Here is a 14,423-nt window from a genome sequence, read left to right as displayed (position 1 = left end):
ACATATTCTGCTACAACGTTTTCTAATCTTTAATTCCTACATCAACATATCACACAAAGTAGTTGGAGTTAAATTCTACTTTGCAATATTCCTCACAGTCAGGATAGGTCCATTGGTTTTGTAGCACAACTCCCTTCAATTTTCTAGGTTGCCACAAAAAAAACAAAAACAAAAAAAAAACTCAACATCCCCCCCCAAAAAACAAGAAGCCCTACAACACCTCCCCCAAAAACCAGCAAAAAAAGCAACACAAAGCCCCCCTAAAAAAAAAAAAAAAAAAAAAAAAACCAACAAAAAGAACCACCACCAAAAAAACCCTCCAACCCTCAAAACAATGGACATTACAACAACCACACTGTCACCCACTTTCTGCTTATGAAATTGAATGAAATCTTCTGGAGTGCAGGAAACTTAATGCATTTTTTTGCTGGAATATGCTCCAGGACAGCTACATTTCAGAAAGAACACTAAACATTTACTTTTTTCCTTATATGCTGCTTTGTATTTTCAGACTTTTTTCTTTGAAAAGTGATTTAGAAATCAAGTCAGAACAAAAAGAGGCACCCACGCATCACAGCCCCCAGGGGCGATCAGGCAGTAGTGCAGCCCTTATCAGATGATGTAATTCCTGGGGATGTGGAGCTGTGCTGCAATGCAGAGGTTTCAGTGCAGGCTACTCCCTGATGGGGGACACACCCTGACCAGATGCACTGCACTCTTCTCCCATTTCATCTGGCCCTGCATAGGAGGCACACTCTCAGGCTGCAACCTTGAGCACCAGGAGCCTGGCCAGACAACAATACCACATCAGACACCACAGGAACCCATGTGAAAGCTGCTGGCAGGCTGCATAGCAAGTGATACCGCATAACGTTCCACTACTTAGAAACACAGCCTCTGTTCAGCTGTATTTGTAACCAGTAGCTTCTTTTATACTATCTATGCCATGCCCAGATTTCAACAAAAATACTGCTTTTAATTGCATCAGAAAAAACATCTCTGTATGCTGCTAGATTGGATGCAAGGTGGGCTGGGTCAGGAAATCCACCTTCCCCAAACAGCTGCTAACTCCAAACATACTGATGCAAGCAGCTTTTATGCACAATACACCTGCATTCAGCTTCTGCCACACACAGTAAGTGTCACAGAATCATAGAACGGCCTGGGTTGAAAAGAACCACGACGATCATCTAGTTTCAACCCCCTGCTATGTGCAGGGTCACCAACCACCAGACCAGGCTGTCCAGAGCCACATCCAGCCTGGCCTTGAATGCCTCTTTCAGTGCGTGAAAACATGCCCGGAGCTCCCTGATCTCTAGTGCTTCACTGCTTTATTCCCAACGGAGCACAACCGGCCTCATGAGAGGACTGCAGAGATGACCCGCGCTGCCTGCTAACGCCGTGCAGACTCCTGTGAACCTCCTTAACGGCATACAGGTTGGTCTTTCGTCTAGAAAATTCTGCCGTCATCCCTGCTGAGCCGGGAAGGAGGAGGAGGATCTTGGGGGGAACGGCCCCAGCAAAGCCCGGATGCGGGACGCGACGCCGCTCAGCGCAGGGCGTTCACACAGCCGCAGACAGCGGGCATTGTTTAATGGCAAACTTCCGTGTAAGGGGCCTTACTCGTATTTTTTAGCATCCGTCACGCTAGATCCTGTGACCAGAAGGGCCTATTTAGGGACTGCTGACAGTCAACGACTGCTGACTGCCTTAATGAAAAGCCCCTTCTCAAACGTACGGAGCACATAAACCGCAGGAACACCCCTCTGCCAGCCAGCCTGGCTGCGGTACGCAGCGCAGCACCCGGCGGCGTTTCTTAAACAAAGACACCGCGCCCGGACTGAGGAACCCGGGGCGCTTCGACTCAGCACGGCGCAGCCCCGCGCGGGCAGCTCCAGCTCCGGCCCTTCTCGTCCCGCCGTTCCGGGCGGCCAGGCGGCAGGCAGGCGGGCACCACCTGCAGCGCCTCCAGCGCCTCTCCGGCGCCCGCCGTAGCAAACAAAGCGCAGCGGACTCCGGTCGCGGCGGAAGCAGCCACCGCCCGGCCCTTCGGCCCCGAGCAGAACGGCGGCGGAGCCCCGCAAGCGCCGCACCCGCCCTCCATCCCTCGCTCTCTCCCAGAGCCGCCATTTTGTGACGCTGTGATGGCGGCGGGAGCGGGCCCTCGCCTCACCTTTAAGGGTGGAGCGCTCCACCAGCACCGTGTGCACCTGCGGGTCGGAGAGGAACTTGCGCATATGTTCCACGGCGCCCTTCTCCTCCAGGGCCGCCTCCAGCACCGCGGTGGCTTCGCCGCCATCCTCCAGCAGCAGCGGCACCAGCTTGCGCAGGTGCTTCTGCAGCACCGACACGTCGGCCACGTTCTGCACGGCCGAGCCCGACACCTCCATGCCGCCCTCCTCACCGCCGCCGCCGCCGGGGCCGCCGCCCGCGCCGCTGCCGGAGTCGGACATGCCGAGGCAGGAGGCGCCGCCCGCATCGGCACCGCCCGCCGCCTTATAAGCGACGCCCAGCAGCGGGGGGGGAGCCTGAGAGGGGCAGGGCGCTCCGCCCCGGGGCCGGGCCGCACTGCTTGGCGTCGGGCCCGCGTGAGGCGTTGCGGCACGGAGCGCTGCGCCCGGGGCCGCGCACTTTCCTCGTTTCTTAAACAAGAAGCAGTGTTGTTTTATTTGACTGCTTCCTTCTGGAAGAGCGAAGGCGGAAAGCCCTCGTCCGCAGGCGCTGGGGCCAGGCACTATCGTAGATGACGCTTGGCTGCGGCTTTTCACCTTGGTCGCTTTATGGATCCAGCTCGTGCGTCAGCTTATTTGCAGCCTAATAAATCACCGAATGGCTTCTGGGGGAAGGGACCTTACGCATCGTGCAGTTCCACCCCTTGCCGCAGGCCTTGGAACACGTCCAGGGATGGGGCAGCCACAGCTCTTGGGCAGTCTGGGCCAGGGCTCAGCCCCCAGCGTGAAGAATTCCTTCCTGCCACCTCATGTAAATCTACCCTCTAGTTTAAATCCTTATCACATCTCTTCCCCCCTCCTCCCTTCTTAAGCCCCTTTTACTTAGTCTCCCTGGAGCCTCAGAGCCTTCTCCCCTGAGCAGTAGGTAGCCAAGTCATCTGAGTGTTCTATTTAACATGCCATTAACCGTGTTCTTCAAGTGTTTGGTACAACACTCCCGTTTTCCATCTGAAGGCCAGCCTGTTCACACACACTTTCTTCTATGCATAAGTTATGCTTTTAGGATTAGACTAAATAAAGAAAAAAAGCTGTGTCAAGGCTGAATTCTACTGAAGATCCATAGCTAGGCCCTGCCTTGCTGCTTCCCACCGGGGGAAATAGCCACCTATCATATCCACACAGTAAACATCAGATCAGGCAAGGATCCAAAAAAACACAAGTTAAATGAACACCTTGGCTCAAGCATAACCTGGAATCTCAAAGAAGGTAGCTGAAGCTAGGCAGCATGCTCACTCTTCTAAACAGCTGTCATCTGCTGCACCAAAATGTCACCACCTTTGAGGCTTACAAAGGAAGATACAATATCATTAATCTAGAATTGCTGCTGGGAAGAAATAAGGAAAGTGAAGTAAGGAAGTACAGAGGAGAAAGCAGGACAGAGACAGGAAATAAGAATTGCAGTAATTATTTATATCAATTACTGCCAAAATGCACCCCCCTTCCCTCTCCCCCCAAAAAAAACAGTATTAAGAAAAAGCCTAAAAACCAGCAACTCTTACATTTAAGGACAAATTAAATAATTCACAAGGCCATATAGTAAAGAACAAGACTAGGATTCTGCTATGTTAAGTGCCAGACTACTTCCAACTAAAAAGCAGTTTAGATTAGATGCTTTCTAATTTCTTTAATCACCTCACCTTCATCTACTGTGTGAAGGGAGGGTAAAGGGGCTGAGAAGTGCTTTGAGTTAAAGGAATCCAAAATAAAAGACAAGATAAACTAGTTTTTTTGGTTGCTTCTTTTTTTTTCCCCTGCACAAGTTCTCAGGCAGCATTAAAGCATGCAAAGAACAGGCTTTAGTTTGCTCAATCAAGGTGAGCAACAGTTTGCCTCGATCTACCTCCAGTAGATATCAGTCATTTTAGTAATGGAACACAAAGAAAGCCTCAGAATTCCAAAGGTCTACAGAAGCTTCCCACAGGCACAAAAGAAAAAAAAAATTAGGAGATTTTATTTGTCATGATTTGGTACATTTTTGAAGGCCAACTGCCTGAGTTACAGAAAATCAGATGTTCCACCCCCTCCGTTCTGATGCTAACATTTTCCTTCAGTGATTTCACCAATCTCTCAACTCTGTATCTTCTCATATTTGCGACATACTTTTGAGATTTTTTTAAATTCAATACTGTAATACTCTCACTCACCTTTACGTCATTGAGTGAACAGTGGAAAATAATTCACAGATGTTATTTATAAGAGGAGAATAATAGTATTCAGTAAATTTAAGCCAAATCCCTACTTTCATATTAAATGGCAAGTGATAAGCAGCGTTTGGAGCACTGTAAATCACTGCGCAATAATTGCTGGGGATTAGTTGAAATATAACATCTCAATTAAGCAATGTCTGAAATAGGGAGACAGGGTACTGAACTAAGATCTGATAGACAAAACAAGTGAAGTGGGGATTGAAAAGGAGAAAAAAGGAGCTTGTCACCACAGGTAGAAGTTATTCATCAGCTCATATTACACGTTCAAGTGAAATGCGGCACGCTTATCTTCTAAGTTTAAACAAATGGGCAACAACCTGCCAACCTTTCTGCTTCATATTTGCATTTCTTCCTACTCTCAGCTCTTCCCACCTAGGTGCAGTTTGCCTGTATCCCAACTCACTGACATCTGCCAATTCATTTCAATTTCTGAGTGGAGCCGTGCCAAACCAGCCCATTTCTCTTCTGCAACTTCATCATCATGGAGACCAATTTCAGCAAACGATAAAAGTTGTTCATTTCCCTGCATTTGGTAGTAATTGGGTAGTATTTCAGACCAAAATAAAGCAAAAACAACAAAAATAATCCACAAAAAAAAAACAAAAAAACAAAAAAACAAAAAACAAGCACTTTTTCCCCCCATCTCTGGCTCTTACGGAGCCAGCGCTCTCCATAAAAGCATACTCATTAGTACAGCAAGACCTTCACACGAGGGTGACTCCTCTTAGTGTGGTCTTCTGGACCACAAGAATGCCTAATATAGCTTGAAGCAAAGTATGTGAAAGCTCCCTCCTCCCTTGTATCAAAACTTTGGAAGCTCTCCCCTTGAAACCCTTAGGCTGGATGCTTACGTAGCTTCACACTTTGTCTGTGCAGCCCTCCACTCATGCAGGAGTGAATGCAGTCCCAGGATGAAGGGGTTCAGAGAAAGGAAGCTTCAATCATGTTGCTCTCTTCAATTACGTGAGAAAGGAATGATGTATTATTAACTTCCATAGCTGTACAGTAAATTCCCCCTTGGGAATTTTTTTCATACACAGTATTTAACTAGATCAAAGTTTTACCTCATAAGGTAAAGACAGCATAAGCCAAGTCTCATCTTTTCAAAGAAGTCTAAATCCAGGGAGATCCCAAACCAACCAACCAAACTGATATACATATACTTTGTTATGGCCTCCTGTTTGGGGATAAAATATATACATAAACCAATAACCATCTATTTGTTTCAAAGTCAGAACTTTTCTGATATTCCTGCCACCCGGCCACTTACCTACCACCCTATAATCTCCTTAATTTTTTGGCTACTTCATTCGAAGCCTGTCAACATAAATGTTACAAGGGAAAATACAGAACAGAGGATCTTCTGTATCTGTAGTCCGGAGATTTATCAAGTTCTTTTCAGTACTGATAACTGTTCTTAAAGTTGCTTGCTTTTTTCTACAGAATAACCATTACTCCCTGTTATTTTGTTAATACTACCAACATTAGTAGCACTCCCACTTTTTTGTGAAACTTACACAATTCTTTAATTCCCACAGGCTATTCTTCAAATTATGACAATCTGAACATCCCCCTCCCCCCCCAAAGGCCCTGTGCTGGATATATTTTCATGATGAGCAAAGTAAAATTCACATGTTCTTTATTTGTCCATATAACACACCATTAATTTTTTTTTTTTCTTTTTAAATTAGATAAAAGCAAAATTAAATGGCAGGTGTATGAAGTCCTTCTGAAACAATGCCAGAACAAAAAAACTGAATTACAAAATGTTAAAAAATATGTTGGTACATTTGAACTTAACATTCCACTACTGCATAATGTTACAGATATTGTCTAATGAAAAATAATTGTGCCACTTACCTATTTTTGCTGTTTCTAGGAAGTTTTTATTCTGTACATAGGACGATTCTGTACAAAATATGAAGTCTACATTTTTATTACTTATTACCATAAAACAAAGTACAATGTATGTACAATATTAAAATGAAGCCATACTGAAGCCACACTAAAAAGACACTTGTAATATTACTTTTGACATTCCTGATGTACAGGTGTAATTTTGGAGAACAGGGAAAGGTGTCAAACACAGAACTTTATGAAGAACCACAGTCACCAAAATTCTACTTTAATTTTCCTTCCTTTTTGTTGTTGTTGGCTTTGTTGTTTTTTTTGTTTTTTTTTTAAGAATGGTTCAGTAAAGGATTATAAATATATAATTATTAATAATAAACATGCTAAACAATTAGTGGTGACAGATTTTGGAATACTGCCTAATAAAATGACAAGTGGCCCCAAACTTAAAATATGAATCTATATGAAATTTAAGTGTCTAGAAATAGCATATTTCTATTTCTTTTTGGTGAATGTTTATCTTCAATAAAGAACAGAAATTAAGTTTAGACAGTGAAAAATGTTCTTATACGTTGAGCATCACACAGTCGATCAAACATTGATATACATTTTTTTTCCTTCCCCTCCTCGGGTAACATAATTCCTTTCAGCAACCTCTTGCACAAACATACTGAACACCCAAAATCAAAGGTAACTGATAATCTACCAGCTAAAGATGGAAGTTCAAACAATGGTATATCAAAATACATAGACACTGCTTTACACAATTAAAAAAGCACCCTTTTTCCCTCAAAAGGAGAAGGCATCTTTAAACTGTTCTAATAGAGTTTATCCTTATGGTAAAGCATAATCTTTTTCAAGTTTTACAGGAAATGTTTCAGATGCAGTGGACATTCCACTTATAGGTTGGGTTGGTCTTTAAATTTAGTTCTTGTAAGCCAATATCTACTGCTGACAATTTTCTTCCAGTAGACCACAAATATTGGAAATTGTATGTTAAATGCAACCAACAAACAGCAGGCACAGCATCTGCACAAGGTTACTACGAAGGTCTGCTTTGTGCAATATCTTTATGGATGCAGGAGACATTACACTTCCTTAAAAAATGAAACAAAACTATTTTTAAAGAAGCCACATTTTTATCTCTTTATGCATCAAGACATTAAACATTAAGTTATATCATGTTACTGCCAGAGACAAAGGAAACTAATCACCCATTTAGAATAGCAGAACACATTTCAAACAGCTTGTAAGCAGGATAAGTAAGTCAAAATACTGGCCACCCTGAGAGAAATCAAATATTGAAGACAAAGAACTATATTTTAAAAAAGATTTTCCTCCCGTGCTTTTCCATCTACAACAAAAAGCTCAATACATGCAAGTAATCTTGTGGAATATATAGCAGCATTTGAAGATCATCAGCAATTCAGATGCGTTTTCAGTTCACTCGTGAGGTGTATTTGCAGCACATGTGCTCTTTACAACAACAAAAATATTTTCACAATAAAGTTATGGTCACGATCTCCCCAGCTCTTAGACTCAAAAAAAGAAGCAAAATGGAATTCAACTGTCTGTTCTTTTTCTCCTTTTACTTTGTCCTAAGCTTGTGAAGTTTTGTTTCCTGATCTTTCAGATAAAAACTGATGCAGCTGAAATGACACAAAATATCTGCCATGGAATACTGAACTCTTAGAGCCCAAGAAAAATGCTGAGTATTAAAAGCTCAGATAAGGGAGAAAACAGTGAAAGAGTATTTTATTGACTTGGAAAAAAAAAACAAAATGAAATTTTATATTCAATGTGTTCCCAGTCATAGTAAACACTTGTTGGTTTTTTTTTTGTTTTTTTTTTTTTTTAGGAAAAATTATTCTACCAGTTCACTTCTGGAATACTGGTGCCATATAATATACTGAAGACTGGAAAATATGGCTTTAAATATACATAAAGTATTAGGACATGGAATATATATATACTTGTATATATATCTTTATCCTAAGTAAAGGAGAAATGAATTTACAGAACCCTTAAAAGGAATCATGATCAAGGATTGTCATGACAGGTACCAGTTTGTAAGCCATGTTTCATAGTACGAAAGAATAATCACGTACTTTCAAAACTGCTGGTATATTACAAGATAGCAATGTGGAAACAACTATAAAGTTGACAAATCCTACAAAAGGTTTAATACTCAAATTTGATATAATTTTACTTTTGAAAATGCACATTTATCATTAGTACCAACTATTGGTCATTCATTTATTTAGATGCAATTAGTTTACAGAATGCTCTTCTCAAACGTGATTATAAAAACTGCATGTTATCAGCCAGTTGGTACTACGATAACACCTCCAGGAAATTGTGTCCACTTGATTATTGTCAACCCAATATTCTGCATACAGAACTGGGTTGTTTACCATTGTTTGAACTACTAATCTTGAGCTGCATACTCTTAAGTTATTGCCTACAGAACTGGGTTGAAGAAAACTTTGACTTTGTGTGTAACCAATAGGTATGGCACAAAAAATTAAGTTCTACTGTAGAACTGAGTCCAGAAAAAAAAACTGTTCCTCCAAAATAATATTTCACTGTAATAGCTTAATGCCCATCATGTGATATTAATTCATCAGCTCTGCAATGTGATTCCAAGGCTTTCATGGTATAGATATCCTGAGGCAGTTCTGACTTGCGTCGCACGAGAGGACGATCTTTTTTCTGATCTTTCTGTGCCTGAAACCAAAGTAGAACAAACTTGACAAAAAATGTTACTTCCTGAACATTAAAATATTCCTTGCACATCCATCTTTACTTTCTGGAATGAAATTCTTACCATCTCCTTTTTATGCCATCACCTGTCTAGTTTTAAGTCTTGAAACTTTATTTTTTATTTTTTATTTTCATTATTTTTTTCCTCCACAAAAAACCCAAAAAAACTGAGAAACCCTAACAAACTAGAGCTACCAGCAATCACAGCATTACTACTGTGACAGTCACTTGATTATAACTCTTAAAGTAAAGCTCTGACCTCTCTTCTCTTACAATTTTTCATTTTGTGTATCTTTACATCCAAGACAAACAATCCTAACTTTTCCCATGCTTGTTTACTTGCACCATTCACACACCTGAATTCATAGGATTCTCCCATATTACTTTACTAATGCTGTATCAAAACCAGATAGTATTGACAGTATATTTTTCAACTACATAGGGGTATTTTCTTGCAGTCTCTACGCCCTTCTAATCTACCCCAATTTGGTTGTTAATCAATATTTATTCTTTTTCTTTAAATTATACTCAGTCTATGAAGGAGCACAAGGTCAGTAATTCCTTTCTGCAAATATTCTTTTCACCCTCTTGTCCCCAACTCCTCTTCCCAAGCTGTTACACTTCACATACATTTGAGCTCATTAGATCTGCACTGAAATTTTTCACTCCTTACAATTTCTGTTAAGCCACACAGCTGCAATCTGCAAATGGCGTCATTTCAGATTCACATTCCTCACCTGTAGTGAACGCTATAATTCTTTCCTGATAAATGTGACATGCTGCTCTTTCATTCTTCTCATTGGGAAAAATAATTTTTATTTTCCCCCCACCTTTGTTCCCTAAACAGCCTTATAAAAGGAATTCTACACTTAAAAATAATTTATGGCCCTTATAAAAACCAAGCAGCTTTTACCTTTTTTTGCCTTTTGTTTTTTCACAAGCATCTTCATTAAGTTATTAAAGCACTGATCAAGTTGTATCATACCAGACTATTCACTACGCTCGCAATCTGGGCAAGAAAAACAGCTGCTGGTAGACCTTCCTCAGCCATCCCATCACTTCTTCAAATCGATACTCTGCGTAAAGCCTTACTTTCAATGACACTGTATAGATCTCTACATTGTTCCTCACTTCTGATCTTTTATTTTTGACTTAAAAAAAATAAAAACAACAACAAAAAAACACAAACCCTTCATGCTGACTTTTTTTTCCTGGCAAGCCAGTTTAGCTTGTTTTAGCATCAGTTTCCTTTGGTACTTGAGCAAGGGATAAGTAAGTCTCTCTCCAGTCTGCAATCACAAATGCCACTGCAAACCTAGCCTGCTGTCCAGAGTACCCCACAGCCCCTCAGTCCTTTCCTTATCACATGAGCCAATGATCAATCTCCTTGCAGGCTTCATACTTAGAGATTTCTGTAAGTTTATGGTTTTATGTTTTGTTTTTTTTTTTTCCTCCAACTCCAGTTTCAAACTGTCCTGTTCACCCAGTCAAGACAGGATCTTTATCTTTGAGAAATGGGTTTACAGCTCTTAATCATTTCATTTACTTCTTGCACCCTTTTCTAATGGAGAAATGCAGGAAAGCATGCACCTGGGGAGATGGTTAAAGAACACTTAAAATGTTCTCAACAACTCCAAAACTTAATTTTACCACTTTTCTCTTTTCCATTAGCTTTTACTGCAAACTGCTTCAGAAACGAGTGTTTAAAAGGTAGCCGTCACAGACTATAACTTAGAGGTTTATTATTATTAACTTCAACCTACTGAATTCAAAATCACATATTTCTTAGAATAAATGAAATATAGTATTACAGAATAATTTTAGTTGTTTAATTAATGGAATTTTAAGTAATGAAACAGGTAAAGTCCATGTTATGTTTATTGTAATTAAGTTCCTTGTTTGATATTTTCATTCAAATTAAGACTTTATCTCTGATCTCAATCCCTCACCTTGACATCACTGCTCTGATCTTAAACTTTGCTGTATATAGAGGTACTCAGACTATTGATATTTTACCAGATATCTGAGTAATACTGTAGTGCTTGCTCCCTGTCACCCCATCACCTTCCATTAGTTCCCAGTTCAAATAGTTCTCCAAAGCTCTAGTTCTAATGTTGGGACTCTGCTTCCACTTATGTTAATTAAAACAACACTCGGAGATCACTAATAGTTAGCTAAAGACAGAAGACTAGAATGGCCTTGAGTCTCCTTGTCTTTTTGTAGGTAATGGAACGTTACCAGACCGTGAATTGGGAAAGACAGCCTATGTGTGTAGGCAAGGAAATTTACACGGTGGACACTTCACAAGTTTTGTCAAAACACTGTAGGCTTTAGCCAAAATTGTGAATAACAGATAAAAGAAATGTAATCCCTAGTATCTCACTATTTTATAAGTTCTCCTTACTAAAGACAAAACTGTTATGTAGTTAAGAGATTTATACATTTTTAATTCTGCTTAGGGCAAAAGCGTTGCTTCTGCCATGACTCAGCTAATTTCTAAGTTGAAAGGAAATGAAACCTTTTGTAGAATATCTCAAGAGGTTTTCATCAGATCCCTAGACATGAGAAATGTAACACCATATTCCTTGCTGCTCTATTATCACTTTAAAGTAGCAGCTCTAATGAAGTTTCTTATTGCAAGACACAAAAGTTAAAGAGATGAAAATATAGCTAGTTTTATCTCTGGAATTAACCAAAAAAATCCAGAATTAAGAGCAACTGCCAGATTTATCATTTGTTAATACAATTTGTAAAGGGTACTTTATTATCTTCACATAACCTTACCTGACAAGCCTCTTCTTTCACTGTCTTTTTCAGCATCTGCAAATCTTCAATTAAAGGCCCATCTGTTTCCATTGCAACTGGACTGTTCAGCAAGCTCGTGTCACTATACGTTGGGTACTAATAAAATGCAAAGGGTTAAAATAATCATTCTGAATAGCAGTAACTAAATACTAAGAGTGATTTAGAGCACCTTAACGCTGCAATTATTGGAGATTAGCTTCAACATCTTATGCTTCCAGGTACCAAGGAATAATTTTTTTCCTAAGTGTACATAAAAGATGGAGAAAAATGGAACTCCAGTGTTTCCATTCTGGCATACATGTCCCATTGAAAAATTACACTTTATCTGAGACTTAATTTTAAAGCATATCCATTTTGCCAATTTTTGGCAGCTGAAGACTCCCTAATACACTGTCTAGTGATTTCTGTCTAGTGATTTAAGAACAGTGTGACAACACAACGATTTTTATTGCTGGTGCAATTTTGTATTTATAAAAGAAAATACACAGTTTAAAAGATTAAGTTACTATAGACAAAAACCTTTAAAGTTAAGTACTTACATAGGACAGAAAATTTTAATAAAGCAGCCATACAAGTGCTTTGGGAATTAAAAAGATTATGTGAAAACACTCATAGTATCTGAAACTTGCTGTTCAATAATCTCAATAGTTTATCAATAGGTTAAGTTCGATTTATCTCCAGTGAGGCTTAAGTGGTCTTTAAATAAAAACTCATTCATAAGCACACTTTCTCATCTATTTGTCTTCATAGATATTTTAGTGTCTGTGCCAGTAACATCATATACATAAGATAATAAAAAAATCTAATCAGCAGGGGTTGTAATATCAAGATCTAAAATTTTAAAGTGTATTCTGTTATGCAAAGTCAGGAATAGCTCTGAACAACAAGAACTGTTAGTAATTAAAAATTAAAGGAGTGTTAATAAATTCAGGATGGAAGGGGGAATTGCTAAAATCCATTATACAGACTGCAGTGTTCAAATTAATCACTTTAAATCACTTGTCATTATCACCTCTCTTCAAGCAGGCTATGCAGAATATATGGTATACAGGCTGTGCTACCCAGCTTCAGAAAGCACACTGAATGACAAGAAGTTAATGGCAAAAACTAGCAATTTTATACTTCAGAACTGTAGATTTTACTACCATGAGTCTATTCATTTATTTAGACAGGCACAGTTCACCATTTGTGATAGCAAATGACCATCTCTATCAAGCACTCTTGAACCAAGTCTTTTGTATGACATTAGAGAACGTTGTGTCAGTGAAAGACAACCACTACTTTCAAGCACATGGCTTTTCTAAAACTCATTTGACTCTTCTATTGTTAAGCATACTCTGATTTTTAACATTTTTTATTTGAGCAGTTTAGTAACTGTTCCCTGGTAGAAATGCTGTAAGGGGAAAAAAACATTTATGAAATTCCTTCTCTTTAGGAAAAATATGACCCCATACTTGGTTTTAGAATACCAATGAGATCATAAAGTGTCCTGCTTCCTTTTATCATTGTTCACTCTTCTACCACTCAAGCTAAGCTGCTGCAAAGACACAGCACAGTAAGTTGCTTGCTGCAATAATCTACTTGCTGAAAAGTAATAGAAATGGGTTTTTGTTTTTTTGCCTACAACAGCAAATCAGTGACTGCAATAAGGAAAAAGACTCTTTCAGAAAATGAATGAATAAATAAAAAGAGAAGCGGCATTCTCCAAGAAATGAGAGTGGGTGAGGGGAATTCAGGCTGAATCATCACCTTCTCCCATGATGTCAAGATAAGCACTCTAAAGGAAATTTTCTTTATCAATATTTTAATCATGTCAGCTCACAGATACCTGACAGGACATTTCCTTTTCAGTGAGAATCTGACGTGCACATTCACCAAGTGACTAACCCATAGCAAATATGAGAACAAATGCAGTAGACAAGAATGTACAATTTTAGTTTAATTCATTTGACACAGAGGAAATCTGAGCAGTCATAACTCACAGTTTGCAGAAAGATCTCTTTTGTAATATATTGTGTGCAAAACAGCTTTCAAAGAGAAACCAATTATGGCATCTCTATGTTTTCCACTATTTTGCACAATAACTTTTCAAACCGCAATACAGTAAATCTCCTATTATAAGAAAAGGAAAAAGTACTTCACATCATATTTTTCAGAAACCTTTTTTCTTATTAAAGAACTACTTGCACAAGAGAAAGGTTACAAATTTTAAAGTACTTTTATTGTTTATCTTTCATAATACAATTAATGAAATTGTTTTATTTCCATGACCAGTCAGATCTGTTTCCCCCACTGATATTTAACAAAACTAAAGTATTAAAACATGAACATCTTATGTTAATCTTTTCTAAATACCTGGGGATTTGATTTGGCTAGATTTTCTATTTTAACCCATGCTTCTTCCCGTTCCTTCAATTTTAGCTTCTCTCTGAAAAAAATTTCAAAGCAAAAATGGCAAAAGAAGCTTGGTGAATCCTGTATCACAACTTGTGTATTTTCTTTAACATTAAAAGAAACATCACTAGAAGAATAAATTGTTTGGCAACGCCCATTTCAGTTTAGCGCC

The 14,423-nt window shown here is 39.4% G+C and overlaps 2 protein-coding genes across 5 annotated transcripts in view; both read right to left on the bottom strand.

Annotated features, from left to right (window-relative positions):
* DYNC1H1 (dynein cytoplasmic 1 heavy chain 1) overlaps window positions 1-2,486 on the bottom strand; it is a 42,290-nt gene extending 39,804 nt beyond the window's left edge. Inside the window, exon 1 of the mRNA XM_052696811.1 lies at window positions 2,174-2,486. Coding sequence (XP_052552771.1) covers window positions 2,174-2,453 — 280 coding nt within the window. The 5' untranslated portion in view covers window positions 2,454-2,486. The remainder of the gene's footprint in view (window positions 1-2,173) is intronic.
* A 4,108-nt stretch (window positions 2,487-6,594) lies between these two features.
* The window catches only part of PPP2R5C (protein phosphatase 2 regulatory subunit B'gamma), a 73,402-nt gene continuing 65,573 nt past the window's right edge, over window positions 6,595-14,423 (bottom strand). For all 4 annotated transcript variants that reach the window (XM_052693075.1, XM_052693076.1, XM_052693078.1 and 1 more), the window contains 3 exons: window positions 14,213-14,285; window positions 11,837-11,953; window positions 6,595-9,016 (listed from right to left, as the gene is read on the bottom strand). In XM_052693075.1, coding sequence (XP_052549035.1) covers window positions 8,885-9,016; window positions 11,837-11,953; window positions 14,213-14,285 — 322 coding nt within the window. In that variant the 3' untranslated portion in view covers window positions 6,595-8,884. The remainder of the gene's footprint in view (window positions 9,017-11,836; window positions 11,954-14,212; window positions 14,286-14,423) is intronic.

This window comes from Tympanuchus pallidicinctus, unplaced genomic scaffold, assembly GCF_026119805.1.
Source record: "Tympanuchus pallidicinctus isolate F22 unplaced genomic scaffold, pur_lepc_1.0 scaffold3, whole genome shotgun sequence".
NCBI lineage: Eukaryota > Metazoa > Chordata > Aves > Galliformes > Phasianidae > Tympanuchus > Tympanuchus pallidicinctus.
Note: the sequence above shows the minus strand (reverse complement) of the source record. Positions and strands in the feature narration are given on the sequence as shown.